The sequence below is a fragment of the Acinonyx jubatus genome, chromosome A1, assembly GCF_027475565.1.
Source record: "Acinonyx jubatus isolate Ajub_Pintada_27869175 chromosome A1, VMU_Ajub_asm_v1.0, whole genome shotgun sequence".
Classification (NCBI taxonomy): Eukaryota; Metazoa; Chordata; class Mammalia; order Carnivora; family Felidae; genus Acinonyx; species Acinonyx jubatus.
In genome coordinates this window covers 222,571,740-222,586,927 of record NC_069380.1, presented here as the reverse complement: position 1 = coordinate 222,586,927, position 15,188 = coordinate 222,571,740, and the positions used below count along the sequence as shown (strand labels likewise).

The window sequence follows — 15,188 nt, the reverse complement described above, 5'->3', positions numbered from 1 at the left end:
AAGACAGAAGAGTTTGAGTCCCGAAATACCTACAAGACGCACACACCGATAAAGAACTTTTAAATCTAGCCTCACACTTTCTCATCAACTAGAATGTTATTTCTAATACGTCTGGCATTTATTTTGCAAACATTGATTACATAGCTACCAGGTGCCTGGCAATGTCCTCGGCTCAAGAAAGACAAAATAAGTCCTTGACAAACCGAGCAAGGAAACTGCTATGACGGGACAGTGTCAAATACTTACTCCTAAAGGCACAGGGTTGGTGACCTGGACACATGTAGTGGCTACTCCCTGGGAAGAAGGGAGTTCGCTGGTCAGCTGGAGATTCTTTTTTTTTTTTTTTTTTACGTTTATTTATTTTTGAGACAGAGAGAGACAGAGCATGAACGGGGGAGGGTCAGAGAGAGAGAGAGAGAGAGAGAGAGAGAGAGAGAGAGGGAGACACAGAATCCGAAACAGGCTCCAGGCTCTGAGCGGTCAGCACAGAGCCCGACGCGGGGCTTGAACTCACGAACTGCAAGATCATGACCTGAGCCGAAGTTGGACGCTTAACCGACTGAGCCACCCAGGCGCCCCTGGAGATTCTTGACATGGGGACCGAACAGAGCTTTGCCGGCACGCACACAGCACAGAGCAGGCAGCCATTCACGTAAACACGTAGGAATGTTACCTTTCCTGAAGAACATACAGAAATTACTATAATCTAAAGACTGAGTGTAAGCAAGCTCAGCCAGTCAGAGGACGAGAACACCACGGCATTTCTCTAGATCAGGCTGTTTAAAACCACGTGGCGAACGTCAGGTCAATCTGGCAAGCATGAAACTCACTATGTAAAAAGCAGAGGAAAATTAAGCAGTAAACCTGCACATAACGGATTCCTCCTCCTTTCCCAGCCCTCCTCCCCCTGTCTAAGGGTAAATAAATAAATTGGAGGAACATGGATACCACGCAGGCCCGTCTTGAGTTTCTGTTAGCACCTGCTGGCTTGCTGTGAAGGCTGACGCTACTCATCAAAATCACAAATATATTGGCAAAATTAACCGTAACTGCTAAAGAACAAAACTTACTAAAAGATCGAGAGTTTTTACAATACTAAAACTTGAGGTTTTTAGGGACAAACCTGTATAAATTTGAACTTGACAAGAAGAAAAGAAAACCCACGTGTCAAGAGTGGCCCCCTTTATTATCAAGACTTGGAAACAGGCAGATGAAAAAAAAAGATAAAGTCTGCAGGCTCACCTGGACAGTTCAACTAATCTCTGTACTCTAATTTCAAAAAGTACGTATCACGGAAATGACTTTTTGAAAGGATTTCTAAATACTACTTTCATTAACACCGATCTGGACCGCGAACAGAATGCGCTCGTAAAAAGAGGTCAGATCACCTCTCTCTAATAGAAAGTAACGATCAAGGCAAGAAACGCGAGAACACGATTTCTCGAGCCACGTTTCCAGTTTGGCGAAACACCCGGAGACACAGTCTGACTTCGATTAACTGGAGGTTCTCAAAAGGCCAGAAAACACCCTCGGAAAACAAAAATTAACATTCACTCAAACCTGAGGGATTTTTACAGAGACTTAAAGTTGGAACTTACGTATATTTGATTTCTCTTATATCGCCGGTACAAGTTGTGCATGATGGAGCCCCCGTGGAGCTCCGTCAAGGTGGCCATGTCATCGACGCCCTCTTCGCTCACGGGGTGCATGGCGGTGACCTTCTGGTGGGTAATTGTGCTCTGCTTGTAAGTGAACACCTGGGAGCAGAATGAATTCAGTTGTTTAGTTATCGGCGGTGAATGCCGTCCGCAGACATCTCCCACCTTAAAATACGATCCCAGTACCAGTTTTAGCAACAAGAGCCTGAATTGGCCAAGAAAAAGTACACTGCAGAGAACTTTTTCATTTTCCCTGTGCGCCTATCTATTTTTAGAGGAAGCAATCATTTGACAATTGCTATTAGATATTCCTAAAAGACATTATTAGCTCAAGTACTAGCCATCCCTTGGAGGACACAGAAATCTTAAATTCACAGTTCGCTTCTCTGCAGATTTCTCCTGTTGCTATACATCAGTAAGGGTTAGGACCCTGGGTAGGGTAGGATCCCAGGGTTAGGACCCTGGCTAACCAAACTTTTAGAAAATAATTTGGCTTCCCTGCATAATGTTTCCCATGGGATCATACAGCATATCTCAAAACTTCATCACAAAAGCTCTTCAATTTAAGTGTTACATAAATTCACCCTGGCAGTCTCCACGTTTGTTCAAAGAGTGGAACGCACCTTCCCAGGAATGTTCAAAAAGATGTCCTTGGACTCTATCTCCTCTCCACCAGGATATGTAGCAAACAAATGCCTTCTCAGATTTAAAATAAAACTGGTGTGTTTGTCTATCTTGCTCAAAATTCCAAACACCATTGATGAGTGCCACATACACGCGGTAGGTAGCATGTACATGACAGAATTCTGATATTTTAAGACTTATTACTGAATTTCCATGCATTTCTGAAATGCTTTTGTGCCACTGATTTGATTAAGGACTTAACCATGTTGGGGCACCTGGCTGGCTGGCTGAGTTGGTAGAGGACGCGAGTCTTGATCTTGGGATTTTAAGTTCAAGCTCCATGTTGGGTGTAGAGATTACTTAAAAACAGAATCTTACAAAAAAAAAAAAAAAAAAAAAAAAAAAAGGACTAACCATATTAAGTCAGCTCCCGTCTGATGATCAAAGTTTGGCCAGCTTTACATATAAACTCACGTACATAACAAAATCATTTGATTATGGCGTCTACTCCATAATTATTCACTTTATACTTTTATAATACTCATCCTTTAAAGACATGAATATATAAAAAAAGGACCTAAATAACATGAAAAATGCACAGTCTTCACAGGCACACGTACTTCACATGTGCACATGCACAAAACGACTTTCTGGAAGAGTATCTGCAGAACTTCCTGACTGGGGAATTCTATTTTTAAATATCAACCAGATGCCTACATGGCAACAAATAGTATGTTATTGCAAAAGAGAATGACACACAAAGGAAAGCAAAAGTACCAATCCAATGGTTTCCAGCAGCCATGAAAAAGGGCAGGTTTTATTTTTCTAGAGAAAAAAATAAAACTTCAGCCGTGGCATTTCTGCCACATGAACCACAAAAGTTGGTCAAAACCAGTCCTGAGAAAGTGCTGGAGGCCAGGGCAGACACCAGAACCATCCTTTCTCAGGACGAGCCACTCTCCCCAGCTGCTTCCTGGCCGCACATCCACCAGGAGATGCTCCAGCCCCAGCGACCCCACCTCCTGGCAAGGAAGCCAACCCCCCACCTCACCCCCTGCCACGGAGGCACCCACAGGGCAGGCCAGGCCTGGGGCCCGAGTGGAGAGTGCAGGGTGGGGTATGCCACGGACAAGATAACAGGTATTAAAGAAAACGCACAGGGACATTCAAGAGCGTAGGCATGCTTCTAAGACACTGACTTTCCATCCTAACTCATGGAGGAACGTTGAAGGAACAGAGATTTAGGTCAAACGTAGAAGTCGTCTTGGGGCAATCTGGAAAATCCCAGAAGTGAACGGCTAAAAAAAAAAACCCTCTGCCCTTCCCCAGCTTTGCCTCATGCCAACGATGCTAATCCAGGCGGGTTTTCTGGAAACACTAACCATTGGGCTGGCACTGGGGTCTTCACCTGCAGTGGCTGTGACAGTGGGGGGAGGAAGCAGAACCTGTCTGGCCCCGTGAACTCCCAGCCAGTTGAGGAGGGCAGAAAAGAGTCCCCGTGTCCCCTCTCTGCTCCCAGAGCACACGGGAGGCGGCTCTTCTCACTCTGCTTGCTCAAAGCTCCTGCCACACAGCAGGCGGGGTGGCTGCCCCAGGTTCCCAGGAGAATGTGCCCACAGGAAAGACGACAAGGCACCAGAGTGGGCGCGACAGGCTCCCGCTCAAACTCCCCCAAGACTCGCCATCGGCAAGTCCCTCCCAAGGTGGAAACAGCCCTACCTGCTGCTTGAGTATGCTGAGAGTTCCAGAATTTGAGGACAGAAATGTTTTAGAATACGGACATGTCATCTGAATTTATATGGAGTCTGCCTTTTGGAAATAATCATATACAGCCCACAATACTTAGACACTAAGTGTTTATATATGTGTCTATATACATAAAACTAAATAGTCATGTCATCTGTAAACATTTCATTGTCTTTTTTAATGCCCTGGGAACAAGACAATGCGTGAGCCAAAATACAGTGGGGGGCACACGGGCACTGACAGAAATGGCTACACACTGTAGAGTTCCCACCTTCATACGTTTATTTGTCTTCAGGTTTTCAGGAGCATGCTGTGTGTAAAACGGGGACACGTGCAGTGGGAAAATCCAGAGAACTAGACCAATCCTTCCCATGGCCTCAAGAAGACAGAATCAAGAGGGCAGATAATAGTTACATAAATAAGAGGGGCGCCTGGGTGGCTCAGTCAGTTAAGCGTCCGATTTCGGCTCAGGTTGTGATCCCGTGGTTTGTGGGTTCAAGCCCCGCATTGGGCTCTGCGTCGACAGCTCAGAGCCTGGAGCCTGCTTCGGATTCTGTCTCCCTCTCTCTCTGCCCCTCCCCCACTCACATTTTCTCTCTCTCTCTCTCTCTCTCAAAAATAAATCAACATTAAAAAAAAACAGTTACATAAATGAGAGACGACGAGCAGAAAAAAAAAAAAAGACCAAAACATTATGCCAACTGCAGCTGCTCAAAACACTGATTACTCCCAGAAAAGTAGGATATGTAGAAAAAGTATTTGTGAAGGAAAGGCAAGGATAACCATCCCTTCAGAGATGGGCTAATATCTGTAAAGATTCTAAAATGGTGCGTGGGGCACTGTAGATGCTAAATAAGTGGCTGAGAAATTAAGGAAATGCATTCATTCGAGCAAATATTTACTGGTGCGGTCTAAGCCCTGGGAATATGGCTTACATTCCAACAAGGGGAAGAAAATAAAACCAAATATGCACGTAACTGTCACACATGGTCATGAATCTTTTTTTTTTTTTTTTAACATTTATTTATTTTTGAGACAGAGAGAGACAGAGCATGAAGCGGGGACGGTCAGAGAGAGAGGGAGACACAGAATCTGAGACAGGCTCCAGGCTCCGAGCTGTCAGCACAGAGCCCGACGCGCGGCTCGAACTCACGGACCGCGAGATCATGACCTGAGCCGAAGTTGGACGCTTAACCGACTGAGCCATCCAGGCGCCCCAAATCTTTATGAAGACATAAATCAGGGTATAGGGACCAAGTACCACCAAGGCTTACTTAATGCTAAATACGTGAGGACAGCCTCACTGACAGGGTCTCTACGTTGATGTTACCCTAAGGAGGTAAGGGATGGGATCCCCCCCCTGCACTCAGTGTGTTAATGTGCACTGGACGAATTAACACCTGATTTAATCTAGAAAGATTTCAAAGGATTCATGACAGCCACAGTCTTATTCAAGAATTTTTAAGGAGAGTCCCTTGAAGCATCAAAAGTCACGGCTACGTGCAAGAATTAAGAGGGTATTAGTTGCACAAAATTATTCCCAAATAGCAGGAGAACTCTAGCTTTACAGAACGGGATTATTTTTACAGGAATTTTTTGGGAACAAACAGCCAGAATATCAAAATGTATTCCTAAAAATCCAATTCAGAATAAACGGACTTCCTCCAACGGAGCATATACTAGGAGAAAGGTGGTAAGGTTAAGAAATGGAACAAAATATGGAAAGATTAATAGACAGGAAACCAATTTAGAGAAAATGCAGCCTCAGAACAAACAGCTCCTGTTATAGAAATCCAAGCCGCGGGTCACAAGACAGGCTGGATTAAGCATGGGAGAACAAAGGAAACCAATCAACATGATTGGAAAAACAACTCAGAAGGCTTGCCTAACGCTGGGTCCGCTTCTACACGAAGAATCACAAGGTCTGAAGTCAATTAAGTAAAACATAGCTGAGCTACTATCCACTTTTACCTTGAAAAGTTTTTAAAGTTTTATTTATTGAAGTCATCTCTGCACCCAGCGTGGGGCTCAAACTCACCACCCAGAGATCAGGAGTCGCACGCTCTTCCGACTGAGCCAGCCAGACATCCCGATCTACTTTTAACCTTAGCATAGCACTTACATTGCAAGGAAACTCGCACCACGTGAATGCAAGAGTCTCCGTAACACCAAGTTATGTATATGTGGGTATATGTATACATACACACACATACCTCTCTTATTGCAAGTCATTAGAAGCCCCAGTCATTACATTTAGCTTTTCTAATCAAAGAGAAAGGAAAAAGAAAGTAATCCTGTCATGTCCTCCCCTGATGGACAGATGGGGTAGAGGGTGTTCTCAATCTGGGGAACCTCATCTCACTACATCCTAGAATTTTGGCTAGAGTATTTTTTTTTAACGTTTATTTTTGAGAGAGAGAGAGAGAGAGAGAGAACATGAGCAGAGGAAGAGAGAGGGAGACAGAGGATCCGAAGCGAGCTCCACGCCGACAGCACAGAGCACAACGTGGGGCTCGAACTCACGAACCGCCAGATCGGGACCTGAGCCAAAGTCAGACGTTTTAACTGACTGAGCCACCCAGGCGCTCCCTCAGCTAGAGTGGTTCTGAATTCAGCACCCCTCCTCCACCCACGGAACACGCGGCCCTGTCTGCAAACAGTTTTGATGGCCAGAAATACCACAGGATTATTCAGGCCAAATGTCAAGAGGGCCAGGTGGAGACACCCTGGTCTAGAATGGCCAACCCATCAGGGGTCTACACAGATCCTAGGAAAAAAATGATGCGAACGAGCCAAGGCCTATGAACAAAACCTTTCATCAAATATAAAAACGTTTTGGAAGCAAAGACAGAAAAACACTGAATAGGGTTCATCAAAGGTCAGCATGACACTATTCTGCAATTTCGTTTTTGGTTCTTTCTTATTTGTCTTAAGTTAAGAAGGCTAGGGGTGAAAATAATGACAGTTTCTAGGCATTGGGGTTTGCTTATATTTGTGCTCCCTTGTTCTGTATGTGTTCGTACAGATATGATCTACCTGTACCTGTATCATGGTCAGATGCTCATGGGCCAGTTCTTTCTTGTTCCTACCCCGTCCAGGGCAGCCTTCCTGTGTGGGGGCCACGTACATCCCGCTACCTTCCTTGAGGCCTCAGCCCTAAGGTGATCCTCCCAGAAGACGCCGACGAGGTCAAGGGCACCACGTCGGATTCCTCTTTATTCTGCTGTGGGTACTCTCTTCCTAGCTCCCGGGACAACCTGTAATCGCTTATCTATTATCTCACGTGTTCAAAATCCCCCTGTGTGTCCCCCACTCTAGGACCTCAGGTCAGTCTCAATTTTAACTCATTTGACCGCAACCTACAGTTAAAAAGGTTTTATTCCATGAACTACCATACGCACAGTTTCATAAAACACTTGTCGCGATGTCCAACGCACCTCAATCCTTTCTACTCTGTTTCTTTCAAACGCCGGCTGTGACCCCGTAAACTGATTTCACGTCTGTTGTGGGTTGCGAACTATGGTTTGAAAGCTCCACGAAGGCAAGGAGCACGCCTACCTCGTTCCCCAGTGCCAGCCATGGCCCACTACACGGACTCAATAAACACAGCATAAACACAGAATAAGTGGTCCTCGCTTCCAAAACGATTATAACATGGGGCGCCTGCGTGGCTCAGTGGGTGGATCGTCCAACTTCGGCTCAGGTCACGATCTCGCGGTCTGTGAGTTCGAGCCCCGCGTCGGGCTCTGTGCTGACAGCTCGGAGCCCGGAGCCTGCTTTGGATTCTGTGTCTCCGTCTCTCTCTGCCCCTCCCCCACTCATGCTCTGTCTCTCTCTCTCTCTCTGTCAAAAATAAACATTAAAAAAAAAAATTCCAAATGATTATAACATGAAAGGAGAGGCAAGGTGGGGTAATGACCAAAACATGGCCTTAGACGCCTGGAGGCAGATCCAGCTGGATTCATTTCTGCTGGATCTGGGCTTCCGATCGTTCCAGGAAAGTGAGCAAGGTTCTTGGACCTGCTCTGGCCCATGATTTTTTTCCACCTGCAAAGTAAGAATGGTAATAGCAATACCCAACTCGGAATTATCACGAAAGCTAAGGAATGTAGGTAAAAGTCACAGTGACTGGCACAAACAAGGGCTCCACAAACGGCACCAATTCCCACGAGGGGGGCGTAACGCAAGGAAGAACAGGGAACGTTCTAAAAGGAAATGAATCAATTGTCCTTGCACAGAGGAGCCCAGACTCCTTATACTTGAGCCTGGAGACTAGCTGTGTGAACGAGGCAATGAGCAAAAGGGAGGGGTACACATTCAGTTCTACAAACTTCAGGACAATCTCAACTTGTACGTTATCTGATGAAAAACCAACATATACCTTCTTCTATTTCGATTCCCTTCGCCCAAATCCGGCTGGCCTTGTTTGGGTTTTCTCTGGATTCTTTCATTTATTGACTCATTAACTCGTGACTAAAAGGATGATCAATGATAGAGGTTAAGACTTCTGCCTCCTGACCTGTGGCTAAATTGAGCAATCGTGGCAACCAAAAACGAGCTTTCTCATGGCCAGCCCCTCTGACTCAAGGCTCTCGGTGGCTACGGATGCCCTTAGGCGCACTGTGGAGTCTAAGAGGAAGTGGCCTCCTGGTTTTGCTGCTGCCGTGGGAGCCTGCAGAAAGTAGACGGGGCACAAAAATGTAAAGTCCACTAGAAAGTTCCACAGAAATCTCATCAAAAGTAGAAGTACTCTCACAGAGTGCAGGGAGGAAATGGCCACGGTCCCTTGCGTTCAGCTCCCATTCGTCAGAGACTTAGCATTTTAGTGACATGGCACAGGGGGTGAAAATCATCTTTACGTAAGGGTTTGGTGACTAGAATCTGCCCTGGGTGAGCTTCCGGATACCTGACGACTAAATACAGATAAAAGAAAGATTGAGATTTTCTTCTTCAGAGATTCAAATAGTTTGTGAGATGAAGCCATGTTTTAAATGTTCAGGTGATTTATTTTGAGAGAGAAAGAGTGAGCGAGGGAGGGGCAGAGGGAGAAGGAGACAGAGAATCCCCAGCAGGCTCTGCACTGGTTAGATGCTGGGTGATGCAGGGCTTGAACCCATAAACCATGAGATCATGACCTGAGCCAAAATCGGGAGTCAGACACTAAATTGACTGAGCCACCCAGGCGCCACTGATTAAGCCATTTAAATTGTCATCAAGTTTTCAGTGCCTGACGCCACAGGGTGCATGGCATCTGGGTCAAAACCAGCGTAAGGGAAAAGGTTGGGCACAGGCACAGGGCACCCAGTGACAGCCGGCCGTGTGCACCAGGCACACTGAGGATATTCCCTCATGTGATCCGAGGCAGAGGAGGCCACACTGTTGCTCAGTCTTTTGGAGGATGAGTTCACAGAGGATCAGAGAAGCTAGGGAACTTGCCCAAAGGCACACAGCACAGCTAGCATTTGATTCCTTGGGACTGTGGAAAAGCACACACGGTGCAGTCAGACCTGGGGGGGTCACCAGTTCAGAGATAGCATTTTGCATTCCAGCTCTGCCACTAACTGGCTGTGAACCCTGGGCATTTATTCCGCTATGTTTCACTTCTTTACCATTTCTAGTTCCCTCGGTTGCCATCTGTGGCAGGCTGTGAGCTGGCCCCTGGGAAAACAAGGGTGACCCTGGGAATACAATAAATGGCCTGTCGTTCAAAGAGTCTCCCGATCACCAAGAAATGAGAAAAATTTCCACCATGTGGTGGGGGCCAGCGCAGAGGAAATTCCCGGGGTATGGTGGGGACCAGCCACGTGGGACAGACCGCGGCCGGGAAGAGCAGAGACAAAGGCAAGACAGTGCAGGGCACCCGCGGAGCGGGGCGTGATGGGGGCAGGGTGTGGGGGGCCTCCTGTGCCCTGCAGTGACGCTTGGCCTCTGACCTGAGGTGGGGGTTGACACGTCTCCACTTATTATTCATCATCACAGACAGCTGATGTCAAACACGACCCCGCGATCGCTCTTCTAGGGAAACAGAGAAGAGAGCTCACTACAAAATGTAATTCAATGAGTCCAACTTTCCAGAAACCCCGCAGGAAAGCGATGCCTAAATCACTTCAGGCGTAATCACTACAATCAGTGTTGTCCCCAGAGTGGAGGGTTTCTTCCTGGGGCGCCTGGGGGGCTCAGTTGGTTAAGCACCAGATTCTTGATTTTGGCTCAGGTCATGACCTCAGGGTTGTGAGATCAAGCCTCTGCTGCCAGTGGAGCCTGCTTAGGAGTGTCCTTCTCTCCCTCTCTGTCCCTCCTCCCCTCCTCAGGCGCATGCTCTCCCTCGCTAAAACAAAATTAAAAAAACACTTTTTTAATTGGAGAGTTTCCAGGCGCCTAGGTGGCTCAGTCGGTTAAGTGTCTTTTTTTTTTTTTTTTTTTTTAACGTTTATTCTTGAGAGAGAAAGACAGAGCATGAGTGGGGAAGGGGCAGAGAGAAAGGGAGACCCAGAATCCGAAGCAGGCTCCAGGCTCCGAGCTGTCAGCACAGAGCCGGATGCGGGGCTCGAACTCACAGACTGAGGGATCATGACCTGAGCTGAAGTCGGACGCTTAGCTGACTGAGCCACCCAGGTGTCCCAAGCATTTGACTCACCATCTAGGCTCAGCTCAGGATCTCACTGTTTGTGAGATCGAGCCCTCCGTGGGGCTCTGGGCTGACGGTATGGAGCCTGCTTGGGATTCTCTCCCCCTCCCCTCAAAATAAACAAACAAACTTAAATAAAAATTGGAGGTTTCTTCCTGCCTTCCTGTGCACAAATAACACACGACCAAAAGCATCAGCAATGATACACACAACGCAACAAGGACAGGAAGCTTTGGCGGGTCACTGAGCATGAGTCTTTCTGAGGATACTCGAGACTTCACAGGCAGACCAAGAAGATTATGAATCTGAGTAGTCTCATGGCATCTAGGTGGCTCAGTCAGGTGAGCGTCGGACTACAGCTCAGGTCATGATCTCACGGTTCACGAGCTCGAGCCCCACTTCAGGCTCTCTACTGTCAGTGCAGAGGCTCTGTCCTCCTCCTCTCTCTGTCCCTCCCCCGCTTGCTTGCACACACACACTCTCTCTCTCTCTCAAAAATAAAATAAATTTAAGCATCTGAGAAGTGTAAAACAGCAGGAAGCTAACCTGTGGACAGGACATCGGCCAGTGGAGAAGCAGAGCCCTACCACACGATGAGCGGTGCAAAATCAACTACCTCGTCCGCATGGGCAGCTGCCCCCAGCCTGGAAGGTCTAGGTGATGCCCTGGCCCTGATCTCTGCTGGTGAACTTGAGAGAAAAAAGTTAACTGTTATAGTGAGTTGGCAGAGTCGGGAGGAATGACTATCACGCTCACACACATTAAAGAACATACTAGTACTTGCTAGTTAAGGAAATTAAATGGAAAAGAAGAAATCGGAACTTATAGGCAACATTTAGGAATGGCGATTTTACAGAATTATGGACAGATTTCTTTTAAATGTGAAACTGTGTTGCTTTTTATTCATAAAAGAAATTTTAGGAAAATCTGCCTGAAAAAAAATTACACTTGGTCCTAAGCTGTGCTAGGAAGTGTCTTGAAAGCTCTCTTGTATATATCACAAGATGGTCATGCCCCTTAAGCCAGTCTTTCCATGTTTGAAGAATTTAGAAAGAAAAAGATGGCTTTATACAAATTTTTTTGATGTTTGATGTTATTTTTGAGACAGAGAGAAAGAGAGAGAGCGGGTGCACGCTAAAGCAGGGGAAGGGTGCGGGGGGGGGGGGGGCGGGGGCAGACAGAGGATCCATAGCAGGCTCTATGCTGACAGTAGAGAGCCCAATGCAGGGCTCGAACCCATGAACTATGAGATCATGACCTGAGCTGAAGTCAGCCACTGACCCAACTAGGCCACCCAGGCGCCCCAAATATTTTTTCATTACAATCATACTAACTTGATTTATGACAAAATTATACTAGGCACACACATAATATAATCCTATGTTTATTTTTTTAAATGCATGCACATAGATACACACACACACACACACACACACACACACACCAGCAACTCTGTGCCCACAGATACACACACACACAAGCAACTGTATTCTTGGGCATTCCTTCTATATAAGTGAAAACTTACATTTGCACAAAAACATGCACACAAGCATTCATAGCAGCTTTTTGTGTAAAAGGCAAAAGCTGAAAAAGCCAGTCCCAGAAGGTTACACCGGCTACGATCCCACTTACAGAATATTCTTGAAATGACAAAATTATAGAGAATGAAGGGCAAATTGGTGGTTGCCACAAGTTATGAAGGGAGTGGGGGCAAGAGGGTAATGGGTGTAGCTACAAAGGGGCCACATGCTGGGTCCCAGCGTTGATGGAAAGGTTCTGCATCTCGACTCTACGTCAAGACCCTGATTGCGCTATTGTGCTTGAGTTTTGCAAGATGCTATCATCGAGAAAGAGTAGGTAAAGGGTATATGGAATCATTCTGTATTATTGCTCACAAATGCATGTGGAGCTACGGTGATCTCAAAACAAAAAGTTTCATTACCAAAAAGTATAAAAATATGTCCAAAAAGGCTGAAAATATATCAGAACTCCAATAATGGATCACAAGCTTGTAGGGGTTTTTCACTTTGTTTTTTATACTTTTCTATCACTCTTTTCCTATTTGCTAAAAGTTTAAAACATTTCTAGCCTAAAAAAAAAACAAATCAGTCCAGGGGCACCCAGGTGGTTCAGTTGGTTAAGCATACAACTTCAGCCCAGGCCATGATCTCACGGTTCGTGAGTTCGAGCCCCGAGTTGGGCTCTGTGCTGACAGCTCAGAGCCTGGAGCCTGCTTCAGATTCTGTGTCTCCCTCTCTCTCGGCCCCTCCCCTGCTTGTGCTCTGTTTCTCTCTCTCTCTTTCAAAACTAAACATTTAAAAAAGTTTTTTCAAAAAATCAGCCCAATCAAAAATCACTATCAGTGAACATATCTGGATACATATAACTGATTCAATTAATTTAAACAGTGACTATTATAGAGCTATTTTCCCCAAATAACAAAAACGAAATGAAATAATACCCTCCCAAGAGTCACCAGCAATTAGAAGGAATATAGGGGCTTCTCCTCTAATCCACTTGTAATAAGCATAAGTTTCAGCCCAGAGAAACCACAAAGCAAGAGGCAGGTATGGGACAAAAGCCTACAGACCCCAGGTTCTTGGTCCCATGCTCCTGAGACAACTGGTCCACCAGCTTTTGCTTCTGAGGCTCCTTACTCCTGGTCCTAACGTCCTGATCCTTGTTCTAATTTTGTGTGTTCCTTTTGGTCCCTCTCTTGCAAGTCTGAAGCCCAGACACTGATAGCATGAACTTGAATTCTGGTATCGAAGCTCCATTCCTAGAATTCCAAACCATTTTGACGTTTCAAAAGCACCTCTACACACACACACACACACACACACACACACACACACACACAGACCTCCACAACTTACCCTCATCTCTTCCTCAAGAATGACACCTTTGGCACCTGCTGCCCAAGCTAGAAATTGGAGTCAACCTCAAAACCCCTCCCTACTGCTGACCATGTCTTCTCTGCAAGTCCTAGGTCAGATGATCAACACTGTCCAGAACCCATCTGCTCTCCTCTTCCTCTGCCTGCCTCACATTTTTCATCCAACCCCTACAACTACTTCCTAATAAGTTCCTCTGCCTCCGGTGTCTCATGGAGTGAATCCAATGGTCCTCAAATTAGAGTCCAAGAAACATTTTTTTAACGTTGAATTTTAATTTTAATGACTAAAAACGTTTTCTACTAGTTTTAAAGATAAGTTTTCTTGGCCGTGATAACTTTGAATTCAAAGAAATTTTCAGAGATAAAATTTTGGTTTCTTACACTGCTGTTTCCCAAACTGGGACCAACTAGGATCTTTTAGCGGATTCCATACAAGCCTGAACAGCACAGACCTAGAGGGCTTTGAACCCAGTCTGCTTCCCATCAGCTAAGCAATCTTAACCTTCTCCGGTTACGCCACATGCTAGCCCTCAGTTTCATCATCTATAAAATAAGGATGATAATACCTACACGTCAGAGTGGTAGTGAGATCAGAGTAAGATAATGCACATAAGGAATTTAGCACAGCTCTTGGTACTGAGCAAGCAACTCAAGTATTTCACCGTTAGCCGTGTTACTATTACCAGTGACATGCATTGATTGGAATTCTCACAATTTGTTCCCAGTCACTTCCAAGATGAAGAAAAATCTCCTTATGTGGGTGGATTCCCTACAATGCTTTCCTGAGGGGCCCCCGCTACTGCTCCTACCAAACTGACTCCAGGATTACAGACTGACTTAGAGTTTCCCGCCCTCTTTCCAACCCCTCACCATGTTCCATACTCCATGAACTGTCCTGGGATCCGTCCTGCATTCCTCCAGATGACCCGTCTTCCAAGCCTCCACCACCATGCCCAGCCTGGCTGGAGTGCCCTTCTTTCCCACAGCACCTTGGACAGAACCTCTCCTGTCACTTAACCACACTACGCTATCTTACCCTCTGTCTTATCTCTGCCGAGGGACCAGGACTGGCGGAACTTTCAGGCCTCGGTGTGGAAGCGGTGATTTCCTGGGGCCCCATGATGAAGATCTGCGGCTGTAGGTGGGCTGGTGGGGAGGAGGGCGAGACCAAATGGGGATGCCACAGTAGTCATGGATGCACTATCGTCCTCATACTGGACCAGTCCGTGAGGACCTGGGCTGTATCTCGCGAAGACGTCTGAGTCCTCCTTGCCTCGTCAAACATCTGGCACCAGTAGCTGCCTACCAACTGTCTGCCAAAGTGATGAGCACCAGCTTCCTTCCATGGTGCTGAGATCATATACTTAGCACCCTGCACTGGTCATCTAAAACCGAACTCCAAAGGCTGAGCTGTAAATCATCGTTTTCCATTCACTGGCTGCTTTGAAACAGCCTTAAGCTGAACGACAGTAATTCCTTGGCTGTTCTTAAGTGAAATGAGAAAAGACTTGGTCTTTGAGCCAAGTATGTGTCCATCTCAGAGTTCAAAAAGAGCCTAAATAATTTTTATAAATCTTAACTTTAAGCATTATGTGTTTTGCATGCCACTCATTTCCAAGTGTCAAATAAGAAGAGA

At 46.1% G+C, this 15,188-nt stretch overlaps 1 protein-coding gene across 4 annotated transcripts in view; it reads right to left on the bottom strand.

Moving 5' to 3' along the window:
* MYO10 (myosin X) overlaps positions 1–15,188 on the bottom strand; it is a 225,388-nt gene that overhangs the window by 128,105 nt on the left and 82,095 nt on the right. For 3 of the 4 annotated variants that reach the window (XM_053201948.1, XM_053201951.1, XM_053201957.1), the window contains one exon: positions 1,599–1,757. The exons of the other annotated variant lie outside the window; for it this stretch is intronic. In XM_053201948.1, the coding sequence (XP_053057923.1) occupies positions 1,599–1,757 (159 nt within the window). The remainder of the gene's footprint in view (positions 1–1,598; positions 1,758–15,188) is intronic. 4 annotated transcript variants of the gene reach the window in all.